Genomic DNA, 17,241 nt, shown 5'->3' on the forward strand with positions numbered 1-17,241 from the left:
TTGCATGTAGCTATATATGCTTTACCAACGTTCAAACAAGTACTTCTAGCCATACACGTGTGTACTCTGTGAAATGAAATGTGTTCAAGCTATGGACCTCCTTAATGTTCACTTTCCTGGCTGTTTTTTCTGGCTATGTTTGCGCAAATGAGCGACAGGTGACATTTGTTGACAGATCTATGTCGATGCTTCTTTGCTGCGTCGTCTTGGTCGTGGCATCGGTTCACCAACAGGAGGGCGGCGATAACACAGACTCAACGTCTTCGTCTGTCGATGGCCAGCCGACGAGCTGGGAGAATTTCGGGACTGCTGCTACGGCGAAGATGCAAAACCAAAGACCGGGTACGCGAGAATAACATCCTTGTTATCTTTATTCATAATATAGAGGGCCATAGTTGTGTGGAATGTAATAACTGAACATATAGGCAGAAAAGAAATTCCCTATTCGGCGGTGAGCAGTTAGGATGTTCCCTTCACTTTTAACGCGATAGCGTTAAGGGCCCCGTGTCGCAGAAAATCCGGTGTCGGTGTCGGTGTAAGCGCCGGCGTCGTTGGCGGAAATAATCATGCCGAACCACATCATCCCGAACCACACCGACCGGGCAGGCCATTCGCGTGACGCAAGGCGTTAGTGAACAAAAATTAATTTATTGTTGAATTGAAGCGTAAAATTGTACTTTGAATACACGAGAAAAAAGCCCGATAAGCAGCCAGGAATCTTCGAATGCTATCGAGTTCCACTCAAAGGGGAAGCTTAAGCGTCCTCCAAATTTGTCTTCGTCGTATGTGTGCCCCAGCAGTTATTTTCTTTTTGTTTCTTTTTTTTTCAGTCATGCGTACTGGCTTAGCTTTCGTACATTCTGGAGTGCGTTTAGTTTGACATCCAGTATTGAGACTAGATGACGCGAATTTTTGTGCGCTTTATTTTTCTCTGCAAACACGATGAAAGTTCACGTAACCCTAAACCTGACATCTCATTACGTTCTTTGTAGGCGTGCCTCGCATTCAGAACGGTGGCTGCCCTTTCGCCATGAAACACGTGGCACTCGGCGACCCGCCCAGGGAGGACAAGTTGAAGGCCCAGCTCGCACTGTGCTTTGAAAAAGCCAGCCGAACGATCATGACGAGGTGAAACAGGCAACGTGACCTTTATCTGCCGTAGAACGCGAGGGTGTTATTTACTGCAGAAATTGTGAAAGGTAAAATTTGTAGTTTGTGAAAGTTTGAAGGTGAAAAGAAGTCAGTGATGTTTGCAATTACTGCTTGCGCATGGGGACGCATTAATTAACCTGCAGGAGAAAAGAAACATCTGACGTGGCACTAGCCACGATTTGTGCACAGCGGACCTAATGGGCTTGAGCCGGCTTGTCGGGCGGATTATGCTTGTTGAGAGAGGTGATAGAGGTGCTTATTACGGCGTAATGGGACGCGAAATTAAGTGAAGACCAGGACAGGGAAGAAGGTAGGTAGACGAAGAAAAGAGTAAAAAGACAGGAAAGACGTTCCTAATTCCTGTCCTGGCTTCATACTTGTTTTCCGTGAATAAGTATATAGCCAAGCAAAAACTACTGATAGCTTGTGATAGCTAGAGGTGCTGACTTCAACGAAAAGCTGGAGACGTTTCCGTGCCTAAGGGCCTGGCGTGCTACTCTAGGCATATAATACTTGCTTTATACTAACAAAACATTTTGCGTTCAGTTTCCGCGCTAGTTACATGCGGAGTTCAAAGTTCAAGCGCATTCCGACGGCGTTTCAGCGTTCGGAACACGGCCAACGGCACAGATGGGCTTGACGCGAATGCCGAGACGGCGTCGGAGATGGAATGCACGGCGTCTCCGCTTTGCCGGCGTCGCGAAGATCAGCGATGCGACGCCTCCAAGCCGTACCGTGAGGCCGACGGCAGGTGCAACAACCTCGAGCATCCCGAGTGGGGAGCGGCGGGAGCCTGCATGAGGCGGCTGCTGGCACCGGCCTACGCGGACGGTACGTCTTCGTTCGGGCTCCTCTGACTACTGGTTGGCTATGCCACCAGTATCAGTAAAACTGTATGTAAAAATTCACAGGGTCTCTTATGTTATCCCTAAGACGACTTGAACGCGAAAGCGCAAGTGCCGATGCATTAAAGACGGACACATGACGTACACATCCCCCTTAATTCGCATAGTCTACTTCGCTTAGTCATCCTTAATTCGCCTATTCATCCTCCTTAATTCGCTTAGTGTACTTCGCTTAGTCATCCCTCTTAATTCCAGAGGTCTGGGGCTCGAGCGCCTTAATTAACTATATCTTAATTACCTGTGCCTTAATTAACTTCGCATTAATTACCACCAAAGGTGGGGGTTGACTCCCGCCAAAGGTGTAGGGTTCGACTCTTACCAACGGTCGTGGGTTCGACTCCCACCGAAGGTCGAGGGTGCGTAGCCTTTTTGTACCTTTCGTGTCGTATGCGGGTTTTCGCTCAAGGTCGACTGACTAATGACACATATAAGGCTTTCGCTTTAATAACTAGGAAAGATTTTCAGACATGGTAGAGAGGATGGCATCAACACCACGGCGCGTGCCGTTGTTTCTGGTCCTTTTGTCCCTGTGCGAGGTCGCGGGTTCAATTCCGGCCGCGGCAACCGCATTTCGATGGGGCTATAAATGCAAGAAACACTCGTGTACTTAGATTTAGGTGCACGGTAAAGAACGCCAGGTGGTCAAAATTAATCCGGAGTCACCCACTATGGCGTGATTCGTAATCAGATCGGGGTACAGCCACGAGGAACTCCAGAACTTAATTCGTTTTAGTTTTGTCCCTGTCTGCCAGGCGCTGAAATGCTTTCGAGTACATTTACCAACATTCCCAAAACACTGTTATATTCTACTGCACGTAGTGAATTCTTCGGTTTGCATAGTTTACGTGAGCTTGTGCCGCGAATACTGTCCGTAACGTGCATCACTGTGTAGTGGTTGGTGCGTAGTTTTGATATTCGCGTTATGATCCATGTAGCTTGTTTCTTTCATCACTTCTAGCCGCTTAGCCCTGGAAGCGTGGCGCTTCCGGAGTATCCCGCTCTTAGATTGGAGGAGAAAACTCTTAGCACCCAAACCGTGTTAATCCAGTGCCTACCAGCTACCTCTCCTTCGCATATGACGTCATACCCAGGCTCTTTTCGGCCTCCAGAAGGAACTCCAAAGAGAAATACTAAATAGGGTTGTAGCAAATGGTAAGCTGCGCAAATAGGTATGATTGCATCGTAGGGAACCAGCGCGCGGACAACACAGACCAAGGGAAGAGAGACACGACACGTCGCTGGACTCGCAACTAATTGGTTTTATTAGAAAAAAAAGGAACAATAAATACTTACACGTGATGTCACGTGAATCCTGTTGAGAAGTTCACAAATCACAAACAGATCAACTTCGGGCAGCCCAGCGAAGTGTCTGGTCTTTCTTCTCTCGGCCTGTGTCGTCCGTTCGCTGGTTCCCTACAATGTAAATTGAGTTGCTTTGGTAGATTACATTACTGTAAAGTGCCAGAGAGGTCGCGTGTAGTGGGAATGGAAGCTTAGTAAGCCAGGAGTAACGCACGCAAAAGCGGCAAAAGAAGAAGAAAGAAAGAAAGAAAGAAAGAAAGAAAGAAAGAAAGAAAGAAAGAAAGAAAGAAAGAAAGAAAGAAAGAAAGAAAGAAAGAAAGAAAGAGAGAGAAAGAAACTGATCAAGAAACGGGTGGCAGAATCACCTTACAAACGCATTCTGTCCCACATTGGCTTCAAGAGTGTTAACCTCTTTTTTTTCTGTCATTCTGTTCCTGCGCTGGCGCACTTTCAGGTGTGAGCGCTCCGAGGGTCTCAGTGAAGAGCGGGCGTGCACTGCCCAGCGCTCGCCTGGTGTCTTACACTGCGCATCCCGAGCGAGCAGTCTACGACGGCCGCTGGTCCGAGATGATCGTGCACGTCGCGCAGTTCGTCGCGCACGATATCAGCGCAGTCCTGGTGATCGACCCGGAAGGTCCCGAGTTCTCCCAGAATCTGGGTACAGTGAACAACACTCCGTTGACCTTGGCGGCAACCTAAAGTGAACGCTGAATAAGGCGTTATTGGTCGTTGAATCTCTAGCTATCCTGTGTATCTGCTCGATTATAAAAAAAATTAATTATAAAAAAATGCTGAATCGCCGCCGTGGTTATTGAATGATCATCATCATCACTATCTTCTGGTTCTTGGTTTTCATCATTAATATCAGAGGACGAAGGCATCTCTGACATATCCAATCAGCCCTGCCCTGCGTCATCCAAAACCCATCACACGTGCGTTTTATTATCTCATCACTTTATCTAAGCATATAAGGCAAATATCATAACAACATAATGGATATAGCGAAGTGAAATGCTCCTAGACATTCTCATAGAGATTCATGTTGCAGTATATGCAACAATGGATATGACGGATTAATTCTGGCTCCCCCTTCCACTTCGTTATAACGACGTTTTACTGTAGGCCACTCTCTGCTGATGTGTTTCCCTTCTATTATGTTATTCTTATGGACCGCCGGTTATGTACATTAAAATCATGCCAGTTACAAAACGCCGGGTCGTACTGTATCCCCACAGGCCAGTGTACAGCAGTTTTACAAGCGGCGTCCGGACTAAGCGCGGAGTCGGCGAGCGACAACAGAGCTTGAAACCGTGCAAGCACGCACGAAAAGTTAAAAAAGAAAGCCACTCGCAGTACAGAAAAACATTCACGACAGCGATCTCTGATCTCGGCAGGCAAATTTATTTCAGGACAGCGTATCCTGTTTGGCGACAATGCCGAACAAGAGAATTCATTGTCGGAGCAACGATAGCGTTGTGTCATATGCGCAGGACGGGACACGTACAATTGCTGCAACGCGAAGTCTCGTTCGGACCCCGAGTGCTTTTCGATCGACGTTCCCGCCGACGACCCTTTCTACGGTCGCCACGCAGTGCGCTGCATGAACTTCAGGCGCTCGGCTCCTTGCCTCACATGCAGACTGGGTGAGTTACCTATTAGTCAAGACCTACAGTTGGATGGCGCTTACTCTGTACGAAGCTTCGGGAGTGAAATGCAGAGATGTAATATGTAAAATCACACGAACGCAACTGGAGAGGCCATCAGTCTTGAGTCTTGCTGGCGTGGTACTTCGGCGCTTGTCAAAAGCTGAGATGCTCTCATTGAGCGGCTGCTGAACCGATTTTGTTGCATTTGAGAGAAAATTTTTAATTCAAATAATTTTTTAGGGCACTGTTGATTGAACTTCCTAATTCCCTCGCTTTCGAAAGCTCGGTTCTCATAAAACGACATGTTTGGACATTTTTAGAGCTCTATTAATATTTTATTTGTGTTTATTAAGTTCCTGAGGTTCACGGGCTTGTATAATAGAGTTTGAGAACGCTGCCTGCGACTGTTGTTACCGCTCAGTTGTGTAAGCGATTGTGTACGCGTTTTCGCTCCTCTCGTGTCGTTCTACTTCTATCCTCGTACCTTATCCCCGTGCCGAGTAGCCCACCACAACTACCTCTTGTTAATTCCCCTCTCTCCCTCTTAATATTTGCTTTTGGTGTCCCTGAAAAGTCCCATCACGCTGCAAGCGCGAGTACAGGCGGCGCGTTCTTCCGATAGTGGACGGAGCTGGTACGATGGGACGGCGCAGGTGTGTAACAATGGACGCGCCTTTGAATCTCATTGGCGTTCTCTTTGCTGTGCAGGACACCGCGACCAGATCAATTATGTGACGTCGTACATTGACGGCTCGCCAGTTTACGGAGTTAGCGAAAATCAGACACGAGATCTCCGTCTTCTAAAGAGCGGTAAGATCATCGATGTTCGCAATTGTATGTCTTTCTTATTTGTGGTCCCTCGGGAAGTGAGGACGGAAATATAGCCTTTTTGGAAGGGGATATTTTTCGACTTTTTTGGGCGGTTACTGAAGTGTGTGCATGACTCCGTCGAAAGGCGCTGGCCAAACTTGATTTCCACGAATCATTGCAGGCAAACCAAAACTGTTCCAAAGTCATCCTTTGCAGCTTAAGCACTGCAGCGACGTGAGTGTGATGTTACAACTGCAATCACATGCTTCGCAGCTGAGTGCAATTGCCGTGGTTTGCAGCCTAAGGCAGTGGTCAACAGCAAAGACACATAGTTTGAATTCGGCATGACGTTCTGTAAAACATTTCATGGAAAGTCTATAACGCAGTATATATCCAGCTTAGGGAATGACTGTGACGCTGCCTAGCAGCTCAAGCGGTAATCAATTCAGGCTCGAACCTGAAATTGCTACCTGTATATTATTCAGTTTTAATCAATATGAACTGATCTTCGGTAGCTTTCTGGCTTAATCTGATGGTCATAATGACGTAGGAAATTGCCGTCGCAACCGGGATCCGTAGTGAAGAAGTCAATACGGCATTGTGTTGATGTTGGCTGTCGATGTTGGATGGGAGGGGGGAGGGGGGAGGGGGACTTTCGTTAAGATCCAAGAAAAATATTGCATTTGTGTTATCTTGTGCTGGGTTGTATGAGAATGAGACATGATTACGGCATGGTACGCTAATTATACAGGAAACTAATACATTGCGCTGATTCTAAAGGTCGTGCAACGTACGGGCGACAGACACAAAGCCGCTACAAACATCTAGCCAGCAATGATATACTTGGTAAATGACGTAACAGTAACACTTGCACCATAAAAATATACAGTTAATAGAGACGAATGTTGTGTTACGTAGACATTCAGCGATGATCTGGCTGAACCGAATGGATCAATACAGGCGTATGCGCCAGTTGTCCGCGAGAAAGTAAAAAAAAAAAAAAAAGGTACCAATAAATCCTGAACATCTACGGCAAGATTCTTTTAAGGCTTAAACCAACAAAAGACCGAACGTCCTCGCGTTATGTCTCATTGTCAAGTGCATGAATACGTGGGCGTTTGTTGAGTTCGTTGAGTATCTCGCTTCATGCAGTCTACTGCTTCACGTTAGTGCATGGAACTTGTGATTTCGAACGTATGCTATATGTATGCTTTACCACTTTCCACCGGAATTTACTAGCCGTTCATCTTGTGTAGAAGCTACCGTGCTTTTCTATTTCAGCGATAGCACTTAGAGCAAAATCTGGGATAAACTGGCAAGGAAAAAACACAGAATATTTTGATGAATCATATAAAGCCTTAAAATAAAAACAAGCGCTCTTGCGTAAAACTCCTGCAGCTGATGAAAATACCGCTAAAGAAGAAAAAAGAAATGAAAAGAAAAAACTGGAGGACGCTTAAGCTTCGCCTTTAAGAGTGGAACGTGATAGCGTTATCGGGCCCCGTTCGCAGCTCGTTTTTCTTTGAGTAGGCTTCACTGCAACACACAATGTTGGAATGCCGGCTTACAAAGACCAAGCTTACACCGATCCCCTTAAAGTCGGCTGCACTTTTAAACACAAATGCATTGCTGGGAAGACATTTTTCTAGGGGCAATATATATAAGCCGTCTTATATCAAAATGTGAAGGCCCTAGGACCTTTCTTTATTACTTTATTAATTGTTCGCTGTTGCCCCGAGGCGCGCGCGTGTCCAAAACGCATTAGGCAGGATAAGCTCCAGCAGGATAAGCTCCAGGACGCGAGCACCATCCAGATGGTGTTTTAGCAAGTAACCTACCCTGGCGCGCAGCTGTTTTATGGTAGAAATGCTTGAAAGGGGGTTTGTGTTGAGTCTCCTCGTAACAGAATTACATTCAAATTACAATCCGACGCTATTATGTATGCAGGTTGTGGTTAAGTCAAGCTTTACGATTTTTCTGACGTATTTTACTTTGACAAATCAAATTAGTTCACTAACGCCTCTGTGCCCTGCGGAGGACCTGCGCGATCGGGGTGGTTCGAGATGATATTCTTGGTCGGGCAACGCCCCTGACGCCGACTACGACACCTGATTTTTTGCGACACGGGGCCCTTAGCGCTATCGTGTTAAAAGAAACGAACACGTTAGACGGCTTTCAAAGCAGGCGCTCGGGCACGTTATCCAATTTTTCACGTAATCCAGGCGTTGACTGCAGCTGGTGCCATGATATGTCCTCGCGCTAAATAGCATCTTGCTATGTATCCAACCATTTTGTGTGAATTTGGTAATGTGTTCCGACAGAATGAATGAATGAATGAATGAATGAATGAATGAATGAATGAATGAATGAATGAATGAATGAGAAGATTGCCTTTAAAGCTTTTCCGTGCTTTCAGGGCTCCTTAAGGAACAGCTCATCAACGGTTCAAAACTGCTGCCCGCAAGTTCATGGCCGAACACTGACCAGTGTAGTAAACAAAGAGACAATCGTCACTGCTTCAAAGGCGGTGAGTGAAATCTCTGCCTACGTTTGCTGTTCAGGTGCATAGGGATACTGGCTGAAACGTCACGCTCATGATTCTTGCTTAAGAGAAAGCCTTACGTGTACAGGTCGAGACCAACTCCGACTTCCATATTCATCTACATGTGAACTTGTCAACTTGGTGCTTATATTGTTCTTATTTGTCAGTTTCAGCAATATTTGTAGTACATTTCAGGATCTAAAGTAAGCTCTGCTTTTAACGCCCACTAGAATTTGTCTTTTCCTATAGCAAAAATGGCATTCCTATTGCGTCAGCGGTTGTGTAATGCTAACAGTGCTGCGTTTCACGTATGTATTTGAAGATCAAAAATGGGTAGGATGTTGTTGTTGAAGTCGTTTTAGTATAACAGTGTAAGGGAAAAGGTAGAGGAGAATCACGACGTCAAGGAATAGAAAAAGAATACTGTATAGACCCGTGTAAGGGCCGCACGTTTTTTTTTTAGAATTTTGATGAGGTGCGGCCCTTACACGGGACCAAACCTTTCGGTCAAAATTGTGCGCACCCCGGATCCCCGGATGTAATATGGCAACAGAGGCCAACGCGCGGCTCTTGCCATCTAGTAGCGGGACGCCGAAGTATACGCAGCGCGCGAAAATTCGCCGATGCGAGCGCGCGGTATCGGAGCACCGAACGAGAGTGCTTCTCCGTTGTAAATTTCCCCCCTAAATTTCGGGCTGCCAAGTCGGGGGTGCGACCCTTACACGAGTCTATACGGTGTGTCTGACTAAATCCGCTGCCTTTGACCTGTATAGAGATGATAAACTGGAGGAACTCCTTCATATGGGCAGAATTTGCGAACTTCATCTACCGCACATGGTGGGTTGGACTTGTGGATCGGAGGCCTATCCTCACTAGGCATCTAATCCTTTCCTTACTTATATGTGTCTGTCTACAGGAGACCGTAGGGTCAACCAGAACATCGGGCTTCTCCTCATGCATACGATATGGTTTAGGGAACACAACCGCGTGGCCAGAAAAATAGCACGAGTTAATCCTCACTGGGATGACGAGCGACTCTTTCAAGTCACGAGGTGAGATGGCATGCGAAGTAAAAAAAAAAAATCTGCTAGTAAGAAGGGGGCTTACAATGTCACGCTGCTGCTTCGTGGTCCACAACTCATCGATTGCTCGAGAACAGACAAAATGTGTCAGTGGTAAACGGATAGTTGGCCCTCATCCTATTGAACTTTTATGAGATTAGTGTCATGGCGTATAATATCGCCTAGATCAATTTGTTCTATCCTTCCGGGTAATTTTTTATGCTTGTTTTTGTACGTATAGTGGCTCTCATAAGTAAAAAGATGCTATAAACATGCGCTTGCGCTTATTGGCCGTTGTTATATGCTTGTGCGGTGCCAGTAAACATAGCTCTGAAAGTGCGTCTGTATATATGTCGTCCCCTTTGACGCGTCGTATATTGGTGCTTAGTGACTTGTACGTCTTATAAACGGCATATTACGCCCTTTACAATGCATACAACGATGTAAACCAATACACAAAAATATATTTCATACATTGTACAGTCCAGCTGTATACGTGAATACATAAGCTAACCAAATATAGCACTACTATTTCCATTGCATGTGGCACATTAGATATATGTTTGTCGCATAGCTACATGTCTTTAGGCATTGCTTCGGATGTACGACTTCAAACAGTACGAAAAGTAACATCTCATCTTGCTTTCAAGATGTCGTCAAGGCTAAAGACACGTTTACCGCATAGATGCGTTCAGCGAGACCAAATATTCAAGGCGAAAGCTACTTGTTACATGTAGACACGTGAGGTTTGAATGCACACCTCATGAGTCATCGTTAACTGAATACGAATCCGGTATTCCTTCCATATTGCTCAGGACTGCATGTGTACATTATTACACCGGGATAAAATGGACAACAGGAATAAGGAAATGAAGAAAAAGAAAACAGCGTATCGTAACTGAGTTTCTTGATGTTGAAAACCTTGATGCTAAACGTGTATGTCGCAGGCGAATCGTGGAAGCACGTTTGCAGCACATCGTTTATAACGAGCTTCTCAAGGAAGTCTTGGGTCCCGAAGGTGTGAAACGGAACCAACTGAGTCCCTTACGTGCGGGTTACACCACCTACGACGCCAGAGTGGACGCTACTGTTGCCAACGAGTTCACCACTGCGGCGTTTCGACTGGGCCACTCGCTCATCGACGCTGACAACGAGACGTGAGTGAACACATCAGACACGATGCCGATTGATGGTTTTGGTTCTGCTTAGTTGAAATGCGATTGTCACACGTTTAAGAAATAATTGAAAAGTATTGCCTAGTTAGTTCTCGTTACGCACTGTGCTTAGATATCTTAAGAGAAATATTTACCCCGAGAGCTCCAATCTAAATACACGAGACCTGAGAAATCATTTTACTCGGTGACCACTGAACGTACTTGGTGAGGCTTGTCGCGTTTTGAACAAATGAAAAGAGTTAAATTTTAGTGCCGGTTCGGAGCCGATGTTTTATTTAGGCCTTGTATGTTGTTGCGAAAATTGCGAAAAATTAGGACATTAAAAATGAATTGTAAGGTTTACAACTTCGTAACCTCACGCAGTAAGCCTAATTCCGAAAGGACTACTAATAGGAAGTCAAAGCCGTACAAAGTTTACGTATATTGCATTGCTCTTCAAGGCTACATTAGTGCAGAGTCACGGAGTCGTATTCCTACAGCTTCAGTTTCTTCTAAATTGCTGATTTTATCAACTTTTTCAGAACGTTGTAGGTTCAAAATTGAAGTTCTCATTCAAACAGTCGGCAGAATTTGGCTATCTCTATTAAATGCATCAAATTTCATTAACATTGGTTTAGCGGCTGCCTGGTGCACTTATGTGCTCAAAATGCATTTGGGTAAAGTAATCGGTGTGGCCCCTGGCTAAAGATCCCTCTAAAAATTTATTGCAAAATAATTTGTTGTTCGTTCCCGTTCGTTCCTGTTACGTTCATAACACGTACTACATAACGCTAATAATAACAAAGCGAAAGTTGTTGGACGCAGAGATGGACAATGTTTGGTCCTCATTTCGCAATGGAAGTACTTGCGTTAGAAGTGCAGCGAAGTGAAGAGTTTATGTGGCGCGCGTGCGCGATCTTGTTTTGATCAAAACGCGAGTAACTCTTCCGCTGCCTACTTTTTAAATCAATTTTTGTTCCTGTAAAGCGTGCATCACCCAAAACAAGCGTGCGCAAGGTGCAGCACCTCAACTGACATTGAGCAAAACTGAGCGACTTTTCTTGCAGAAATTTCACTTCATAAACGAAAATATAGTGCTTAACAAAAACAAGAAGCACTACTGGAGTTAGAAAAGAAAGACATGACTGTGAGTAATAACGAGGTTAACCGAAAAGCAATAAAAGAAAGGATGAAATTGCTGGTATGCCATAGAAGGAAATGTGGAAAACAAAATTATTGCATCTCTCTCCTTTGTGCAGCTGCAATAAATCGTACACAGTGTACTTCATTAAAACGTTACATCGTCACGATGACTTGTAATAATGCGTAAAGATTAACGGTTGAACTTGACACATGATTTCCGCTACAGTACAGTCGCCATTTTATGTTTACGTGAGCTTGATTCAGGCCAACCTCTGAGATTTTCTCTCATAATAAATATCTCTGTTGTGCTTACGTGGTATGATTTTGCTGCAGGGTGATCAGATGATTGAGGACTAACAACGGGTGGATAGCGTTTTGAAAAAGAGCTCGAAGGGTGGAAGTAAATGTAATCTATTAAATAGAACATTATAAAATACGAATCCTGCCTAGTGAAGGCGTTTAGGCGGAGGGGAACACTGAGGTCAGGTTCTTTTTTTTTTTTTTTGTCGTTTCAGAATATCTTTGTCCGGAAAGCAGACGTTACGCTTACCGTTGCGCCACAACTGGTTTAACCCGTTTGCTTTCTACGAGAGTGACGTCATCGACGCTGTCACCACCGACAGGTTGCGCAAGGCGCCACAGAAGATTGACAGGCAAGGCTGCTTCACGACCAGCTGTCGCGACATTTCTTGTTCCTGTGTGAAATCAACGCATTTACAAAATGTATATTTGTTTATTCAGCGCACCCAGTAGGTGGACGGATTTTTTCAATGCAGATTTTAATAGAATTTTATGCGAACTGCGAACGTATGTCCCCTAATTAACCACATAAAAGAAAGTTGTTCTGCTCTAAGATGTGAAGCGGTGACCGGCTTTAGAGGGAATTGAGCAGTGTAACTATATAGTAGCTCAGTGCACATGATCACTTTTTAAAGCGCACAAATTCAGGAGCATTGCAAAGAGCGACCTTAATTTAGCATTTGCTTTTATTCTACTTCCTCCATTTATGAGGAAATACAAACATAACGCTGTTTGCTTCTTTTCTTCGCGCTTCGTCTAAGCGCTGATCATCCTACATGTTAGATATGCTGCATCAATGGGTCCCAGATTTCACCCTACTGAAGATTATGCTCGTTATTTTGCCGTATGATGGTGCTAGCATCGCGAGTTGCGAGATAAGCAAGAGACGTTTAGAGTATTGGTAGGGGGAAAAAGGCAGGGAAGAGATTGATACGACCTGATCTCTCGCAGTCTTGCAGTGGTACAAGGTAGATTTTGAGGGTGACTGAGTAGGTGAGTGAAACAACTTTATTCGGTCCACAATAGACGCGAGTAAACTAAACGTCACCTGGTTAGGCCCACTCGGGGGCCATCAGGTCAAACCTGACAGCCCTAAAAAAAGAATAATGAGATGTATACAAAAATGCTAGATAAAAAAAAACATTTATAGCATACCTGAATAAATTGAGCAGGCTAGGTGACTGTTTGTCACCGCCCCGTTTCAAAGGAGATGTGATTAAATCATCATCATCATCAGCCTACTCGCGCAGATACGGCACTCACGACGTCACCAGGCACGCATTCCGGATGCCGGGCGGCCTCAGACCGTTTGGCGTCGACCTCTTCGCCTTTGACATACAGCGAGGTCGCGACCATGGACTGCGAGCCTACGCCGACTACGTCCAGCACTGCGCATCAGACGTCCGATTGGAGGCATTCGAACACCTTGAGAAGTTCATGCCCAGGGACGTGGTGGAACTTTTCGCCAGCCTCTACGAGTAAGACTGCGTTTATACTGCTCGTATTATTTATTATAGTGAAATATTGTTTAAACGTAGTTGGATTGCCTGGTGCTTTGGTTGATTTAAACAAGTACAATAAAAAACAATGACAAGATACATTAAAATTATCAGATCTTCATGCTGCACTTCAGCGACTGTAATACGTCAGCATTTGCGCCTCGCTATGATATGGCTTTCAGAGATTATGAAAAAAGCATTTGATTCAGTAGAGATACCAGCAGTCATAGAGGCATTGCGAAATCAAGGAGTACAGGAGGCATACAAGAATATCTTGGTAAATCCCTACAAGGATTACACAGCAAACTTGGTTCTCCACAAGAAAAGTAGAAAGATACCTATCAAGAAAGGGGTCAGGCAAGGAGACACAATCTCTACAATGTTATTTACTGCATGCTCAGAAGAAGTATTCAAGCTCTTAGACTGGGAAGGCTTAGGAGTGAGGATCAACGGCCAATATCTCAGCAACCCTCGGTTTACAGATGACATTGTCCTGTTTAGCAACAATGGGGGCGAATTACAGCAAACGATTGAGGACCTTAACCGACAAAGTGTAAGAGTGGGGCTGAAGATTAATATGCAGAAGACAAAGATAATGTTAAATTGCCTGGCAAGAGAACAAGAATTCAGGATCGCCAGTCAGCCTCGAGAGTCTGTAAAGGAGTACGTTTATCTAGGTCAAAAACTTACAGGGGACCCTTATCATGAAAAATAAATTTACAGAAGAATGAAATTGGGCTGGAGTGCACACGGCAAGCATTGCCAAATCCTGACTGGGAGCTTACCACTGCTGTTGAAAAGAAAAGTGTACAATCATTGCATTCTACCGGTGCTAACATATGGGGCAGAAACTTGGAGGTTAACAAAGAAGCTCGAGAACAAGTTAAGGACCGCAAAGAGCGATGGAACGAAAAATGTTAGGCTTAACGTTAAGAGACAGGAATATAGGGATGTGGATCAGAGAGCAAACGGAGATAGCCGATATTTTAGTTGACATTAAGCGGAAAAATTGGAGCTGGGCAGACCATGTAATGCGTAGGATGGATAACCGGTGGACCATTAGGGTTACAGAATGGATACCAAGAGAAGGGAAGCGCAGTCGAGGACGGCAGAAAGCTAGGTGGGGTGATGAAGTCAGGAAATTTGCAGGCGCAAGTTGGAATCAGCTAGCGCAAGACAGGGGTAATTGGAGATCACAGGGAGATGCCTTCGTCCTGCAGTGGACATACATATAGGCTGATGATGATGGTGATGATGATGATGATCATATAATGATTGTCTGCATAATAAACAGCGCGATAAAGACGGGGAATAAGAAAATAAATGGGCGTGACAGTCGTTGACTTCAAACCAAGCTTATTCAGAAGCACACATAGATTATGTACTCGTATTTTCTTTTCTTAGTCGCCGTCTTTTGTGTGCTATTCGATATGCAACTTTACAAGCACGCCCAACTTGCCGCACTTGTCAATGATTGTCTGCCGACCGTTAGAAACTTTTTGGAATACTCCTTGGCAGCTGCCGCGGCGCCAGCTCATTCTACCGAAGTTAATTATAACTTGGGTAATTTATTAGAGGGCTTTATGACTTTTTCAAACGCTCCTTATAGTAATCAGTATTCATGCAATGTTCCAGCAACGTCTCAACTCAATACGCCTTCTTGTCTGCCTAAGGCGATCGTTGAAACTCGCCGGCACCCAGAGACGAGAAGCGAACGAAGGTGAATGACCTCTCAGCAGCTGAAGCTCTAAAATCCGAGTGGAACGCGTACCTCTCAGAATGCGGACACAGATGTCTGGGGGCCACTTACGCGTTGACGTTGTGAGCACGCCAGGACAAATGCAGCACCCCTTCATTTAAAGGCTTACTTTAAACAACAGTAAATGGCAGCATTGAATCAATCTATACTGTTACACTGCTCTGTTGCAAAACTCGTTGATATTTGTTTATGCCCTGCCAAGAGATGAATGCAGAGGAAATAGTGACAGAAGTACCTGCCGTGATTATTCAGTTATTCGAGACAGCCGCCATGAACAGAACGATTTACGTATTTAACCATGTACGCCACAGATCACGAAGTTATGCATTAACATATCTGCCTTTATTTATTTTCCCTCCCTGCCTAGACTCTATAAAGGGCAGGAGTATCTATTTGTCAATCATGAGTGCGGTACGGCCTTTCGCATTTTATTAGAGCACGATTTTCTTCTCTTTCTTTCTTTCTTTCTTTCTTTCTTTCTCTCTTGCTTTCTTTCTTTCCTTCTTTCTTTCTTTTTTTTACGCGTGCTCAAGTATTCTATACGGTGCCGAAATGCAGTTTTGGAACTATAGCACGATTCAAGGATCACAGCGATAGTGCGCTTTTCTTTCGGCGTTAGCTTAGGTTATGTTAGGAGAGGACGTGATCCAGAAGCCTTGAATAACACCGTGTGTTGTGCGGATACACGGCGACACTCACACACATGCTCTGGGAGTGTAGAAACGCTCATCCCGACTCTACCTCCGACAAGTGGGAGAAGTCCCTCAGAAGCTCGCTTCTCGCCGACCAACAATGGGCCGTCCAGCAGGCCCACGAAGCGGCCGCCAGGTATTCCCTGTCGGTCCGTACGTGGGAGACGCCCACTACGCCCTAAGCGCGTCCTGCAGGACCCAAATAAAGTTTGTCCAGTCCAGTTGTTCGACCAGCTCAAGTTCCATCTCCTCTCTGCCCCCCCCCCCCCTCCCCCCCTACAGACACACAAAAACCCCTCCCTGCGTCGTCACTATAACTAGCATATCTTCTTTTGACGTGTGCTGATGAAGATTGTTTGCCTCTTGACCGAGCACGCATGTTTGTCTTCACTGGTAGGTTTGTCAAATGGCCCAAAATACCTCCCATCCCATGTAACACCTAGCAGGCGTCTGCATTACGAAGCTGTATAATGAAGTGTATATAACGGTCGTCTCACGCCTGGACAGTGACGTCAGGGATGTGGACCTGTTCTCGGCCGGCCTCGCGGAACGCACGCTTCCTTCGTCCATTGTCGGACCCACGTTCGCCTGCCTGGTCGGCCCCATGTTCAGGCGGCTCAAGTTCGGCGACAGGTTCTACTACGAACATGGCGGACAAGCCGGTACCTTCACCCCAGGCGAGTCATCACCTCATGCAAGCACGTGATTCGCCGCATACACGCAGCTGCGCTCACGCAAAAGGACCGATACAAATTTCAGCTAATGCTGGTCCGTTATACATCTATAGTTATACAGTCGAACCCGGATATATCGAACCTGAAGGGGATCACAAGGAAGTTAGAATATACGTAATTCGATATATAAAATTAAAATGTTGTACAAAAATTTTCAGGGGGATTTTACTGCTGTTCGTTATGCACAATAATTCATTATATGTGAGTTCGATGTATCCGGGTTCGACTGTACATCTAACTATTTAACTAGTTTAACTAGTTAGATCCTAACTGCTAATCGCCTTACCTGCATTCTTACCTATATACCATGTGTCCCACGCAACTTGTGCCAAAATATTTTTTTAAATGTCGCGGGCTTTCTGTCCGGCTTAGAAAAAAAGAAAGACATTCATGTAGCACGTGGTCCGGTGTGCCCGCGACCGGGCTGGTGGGCTAGACCTGCCGGTCCCGACGTGGGACTAGCCGGGTGCGCGACGAGTTCGCGTCCTCGCCGGACCTGTAATAAAAGTTATTTCACTCACTCACTCACTCAATGTAGCACG

General features: G+C 45.3%; 1 protein-coding gene across 2 annotated transcripts; it reads left to right on the forward strand.

Annotated features, from left to right (window-relative positions):
* The first annotated feature begins 5 nt into the window (after positions 1 to 5).
* On the forward strand, positions 6 to 16,993 carry LOC119431229 (chorion peroxidase). 2 transcript variants are annotated; one of them, XM_037698707.2, is made up of 12 exons: positions 6 to 342; positions 993 to 1,128; positions 1,757 to 1,983; positions 3,814 to 4,017; positions 4,850 to 5,002; positions 5,714 to 5,815; positions 8,232 to 8,342; positions 9,274 to 9,409; positions 10,366 to 10,575; positions 12,231 to 12,368; positions 13,266 to 13,493; positions 16,473 to 16,993. In XM_037698707.2, the coding sequence occupies exons 1-12, from the start codon at positions 105 to 107 to the stop codon at positions 16,669 to 16,671; spliced, it is 2,082 nt and encodes a 693-aa protein (XP_037554635.2). In that variant the 5' UTR covers positions 6 to 104; the 3' UTR covers positions 16,672 to 16,993. The 2 variants fall into 2 exon arrangements, with proteins under 2 accessions (XP_037554635.2, XP_049513136.1); XM_049657179.1 differs by lacking the exon at positions 4,850 to 5,002.
* The last annotated feature ends 248 nt before the right edge of the window (positions 16,994 to 17,241 follow it).

The sequence above is a fragment of the Dermacentor silvarum genome, chromosome 10, assembly GCF_013339745.2.
Source record: "Dermacentor silvarum isolate Dsil-2018 chromosome 10, BIME_Dsil_1.4, whole genome shotgun sequence".
NCBI lineage: Eukaryota > Metazoa > Arthropoda > Arachnida > Ixodida > Ixodidae > Dermacentor > Dermacentor silvarum.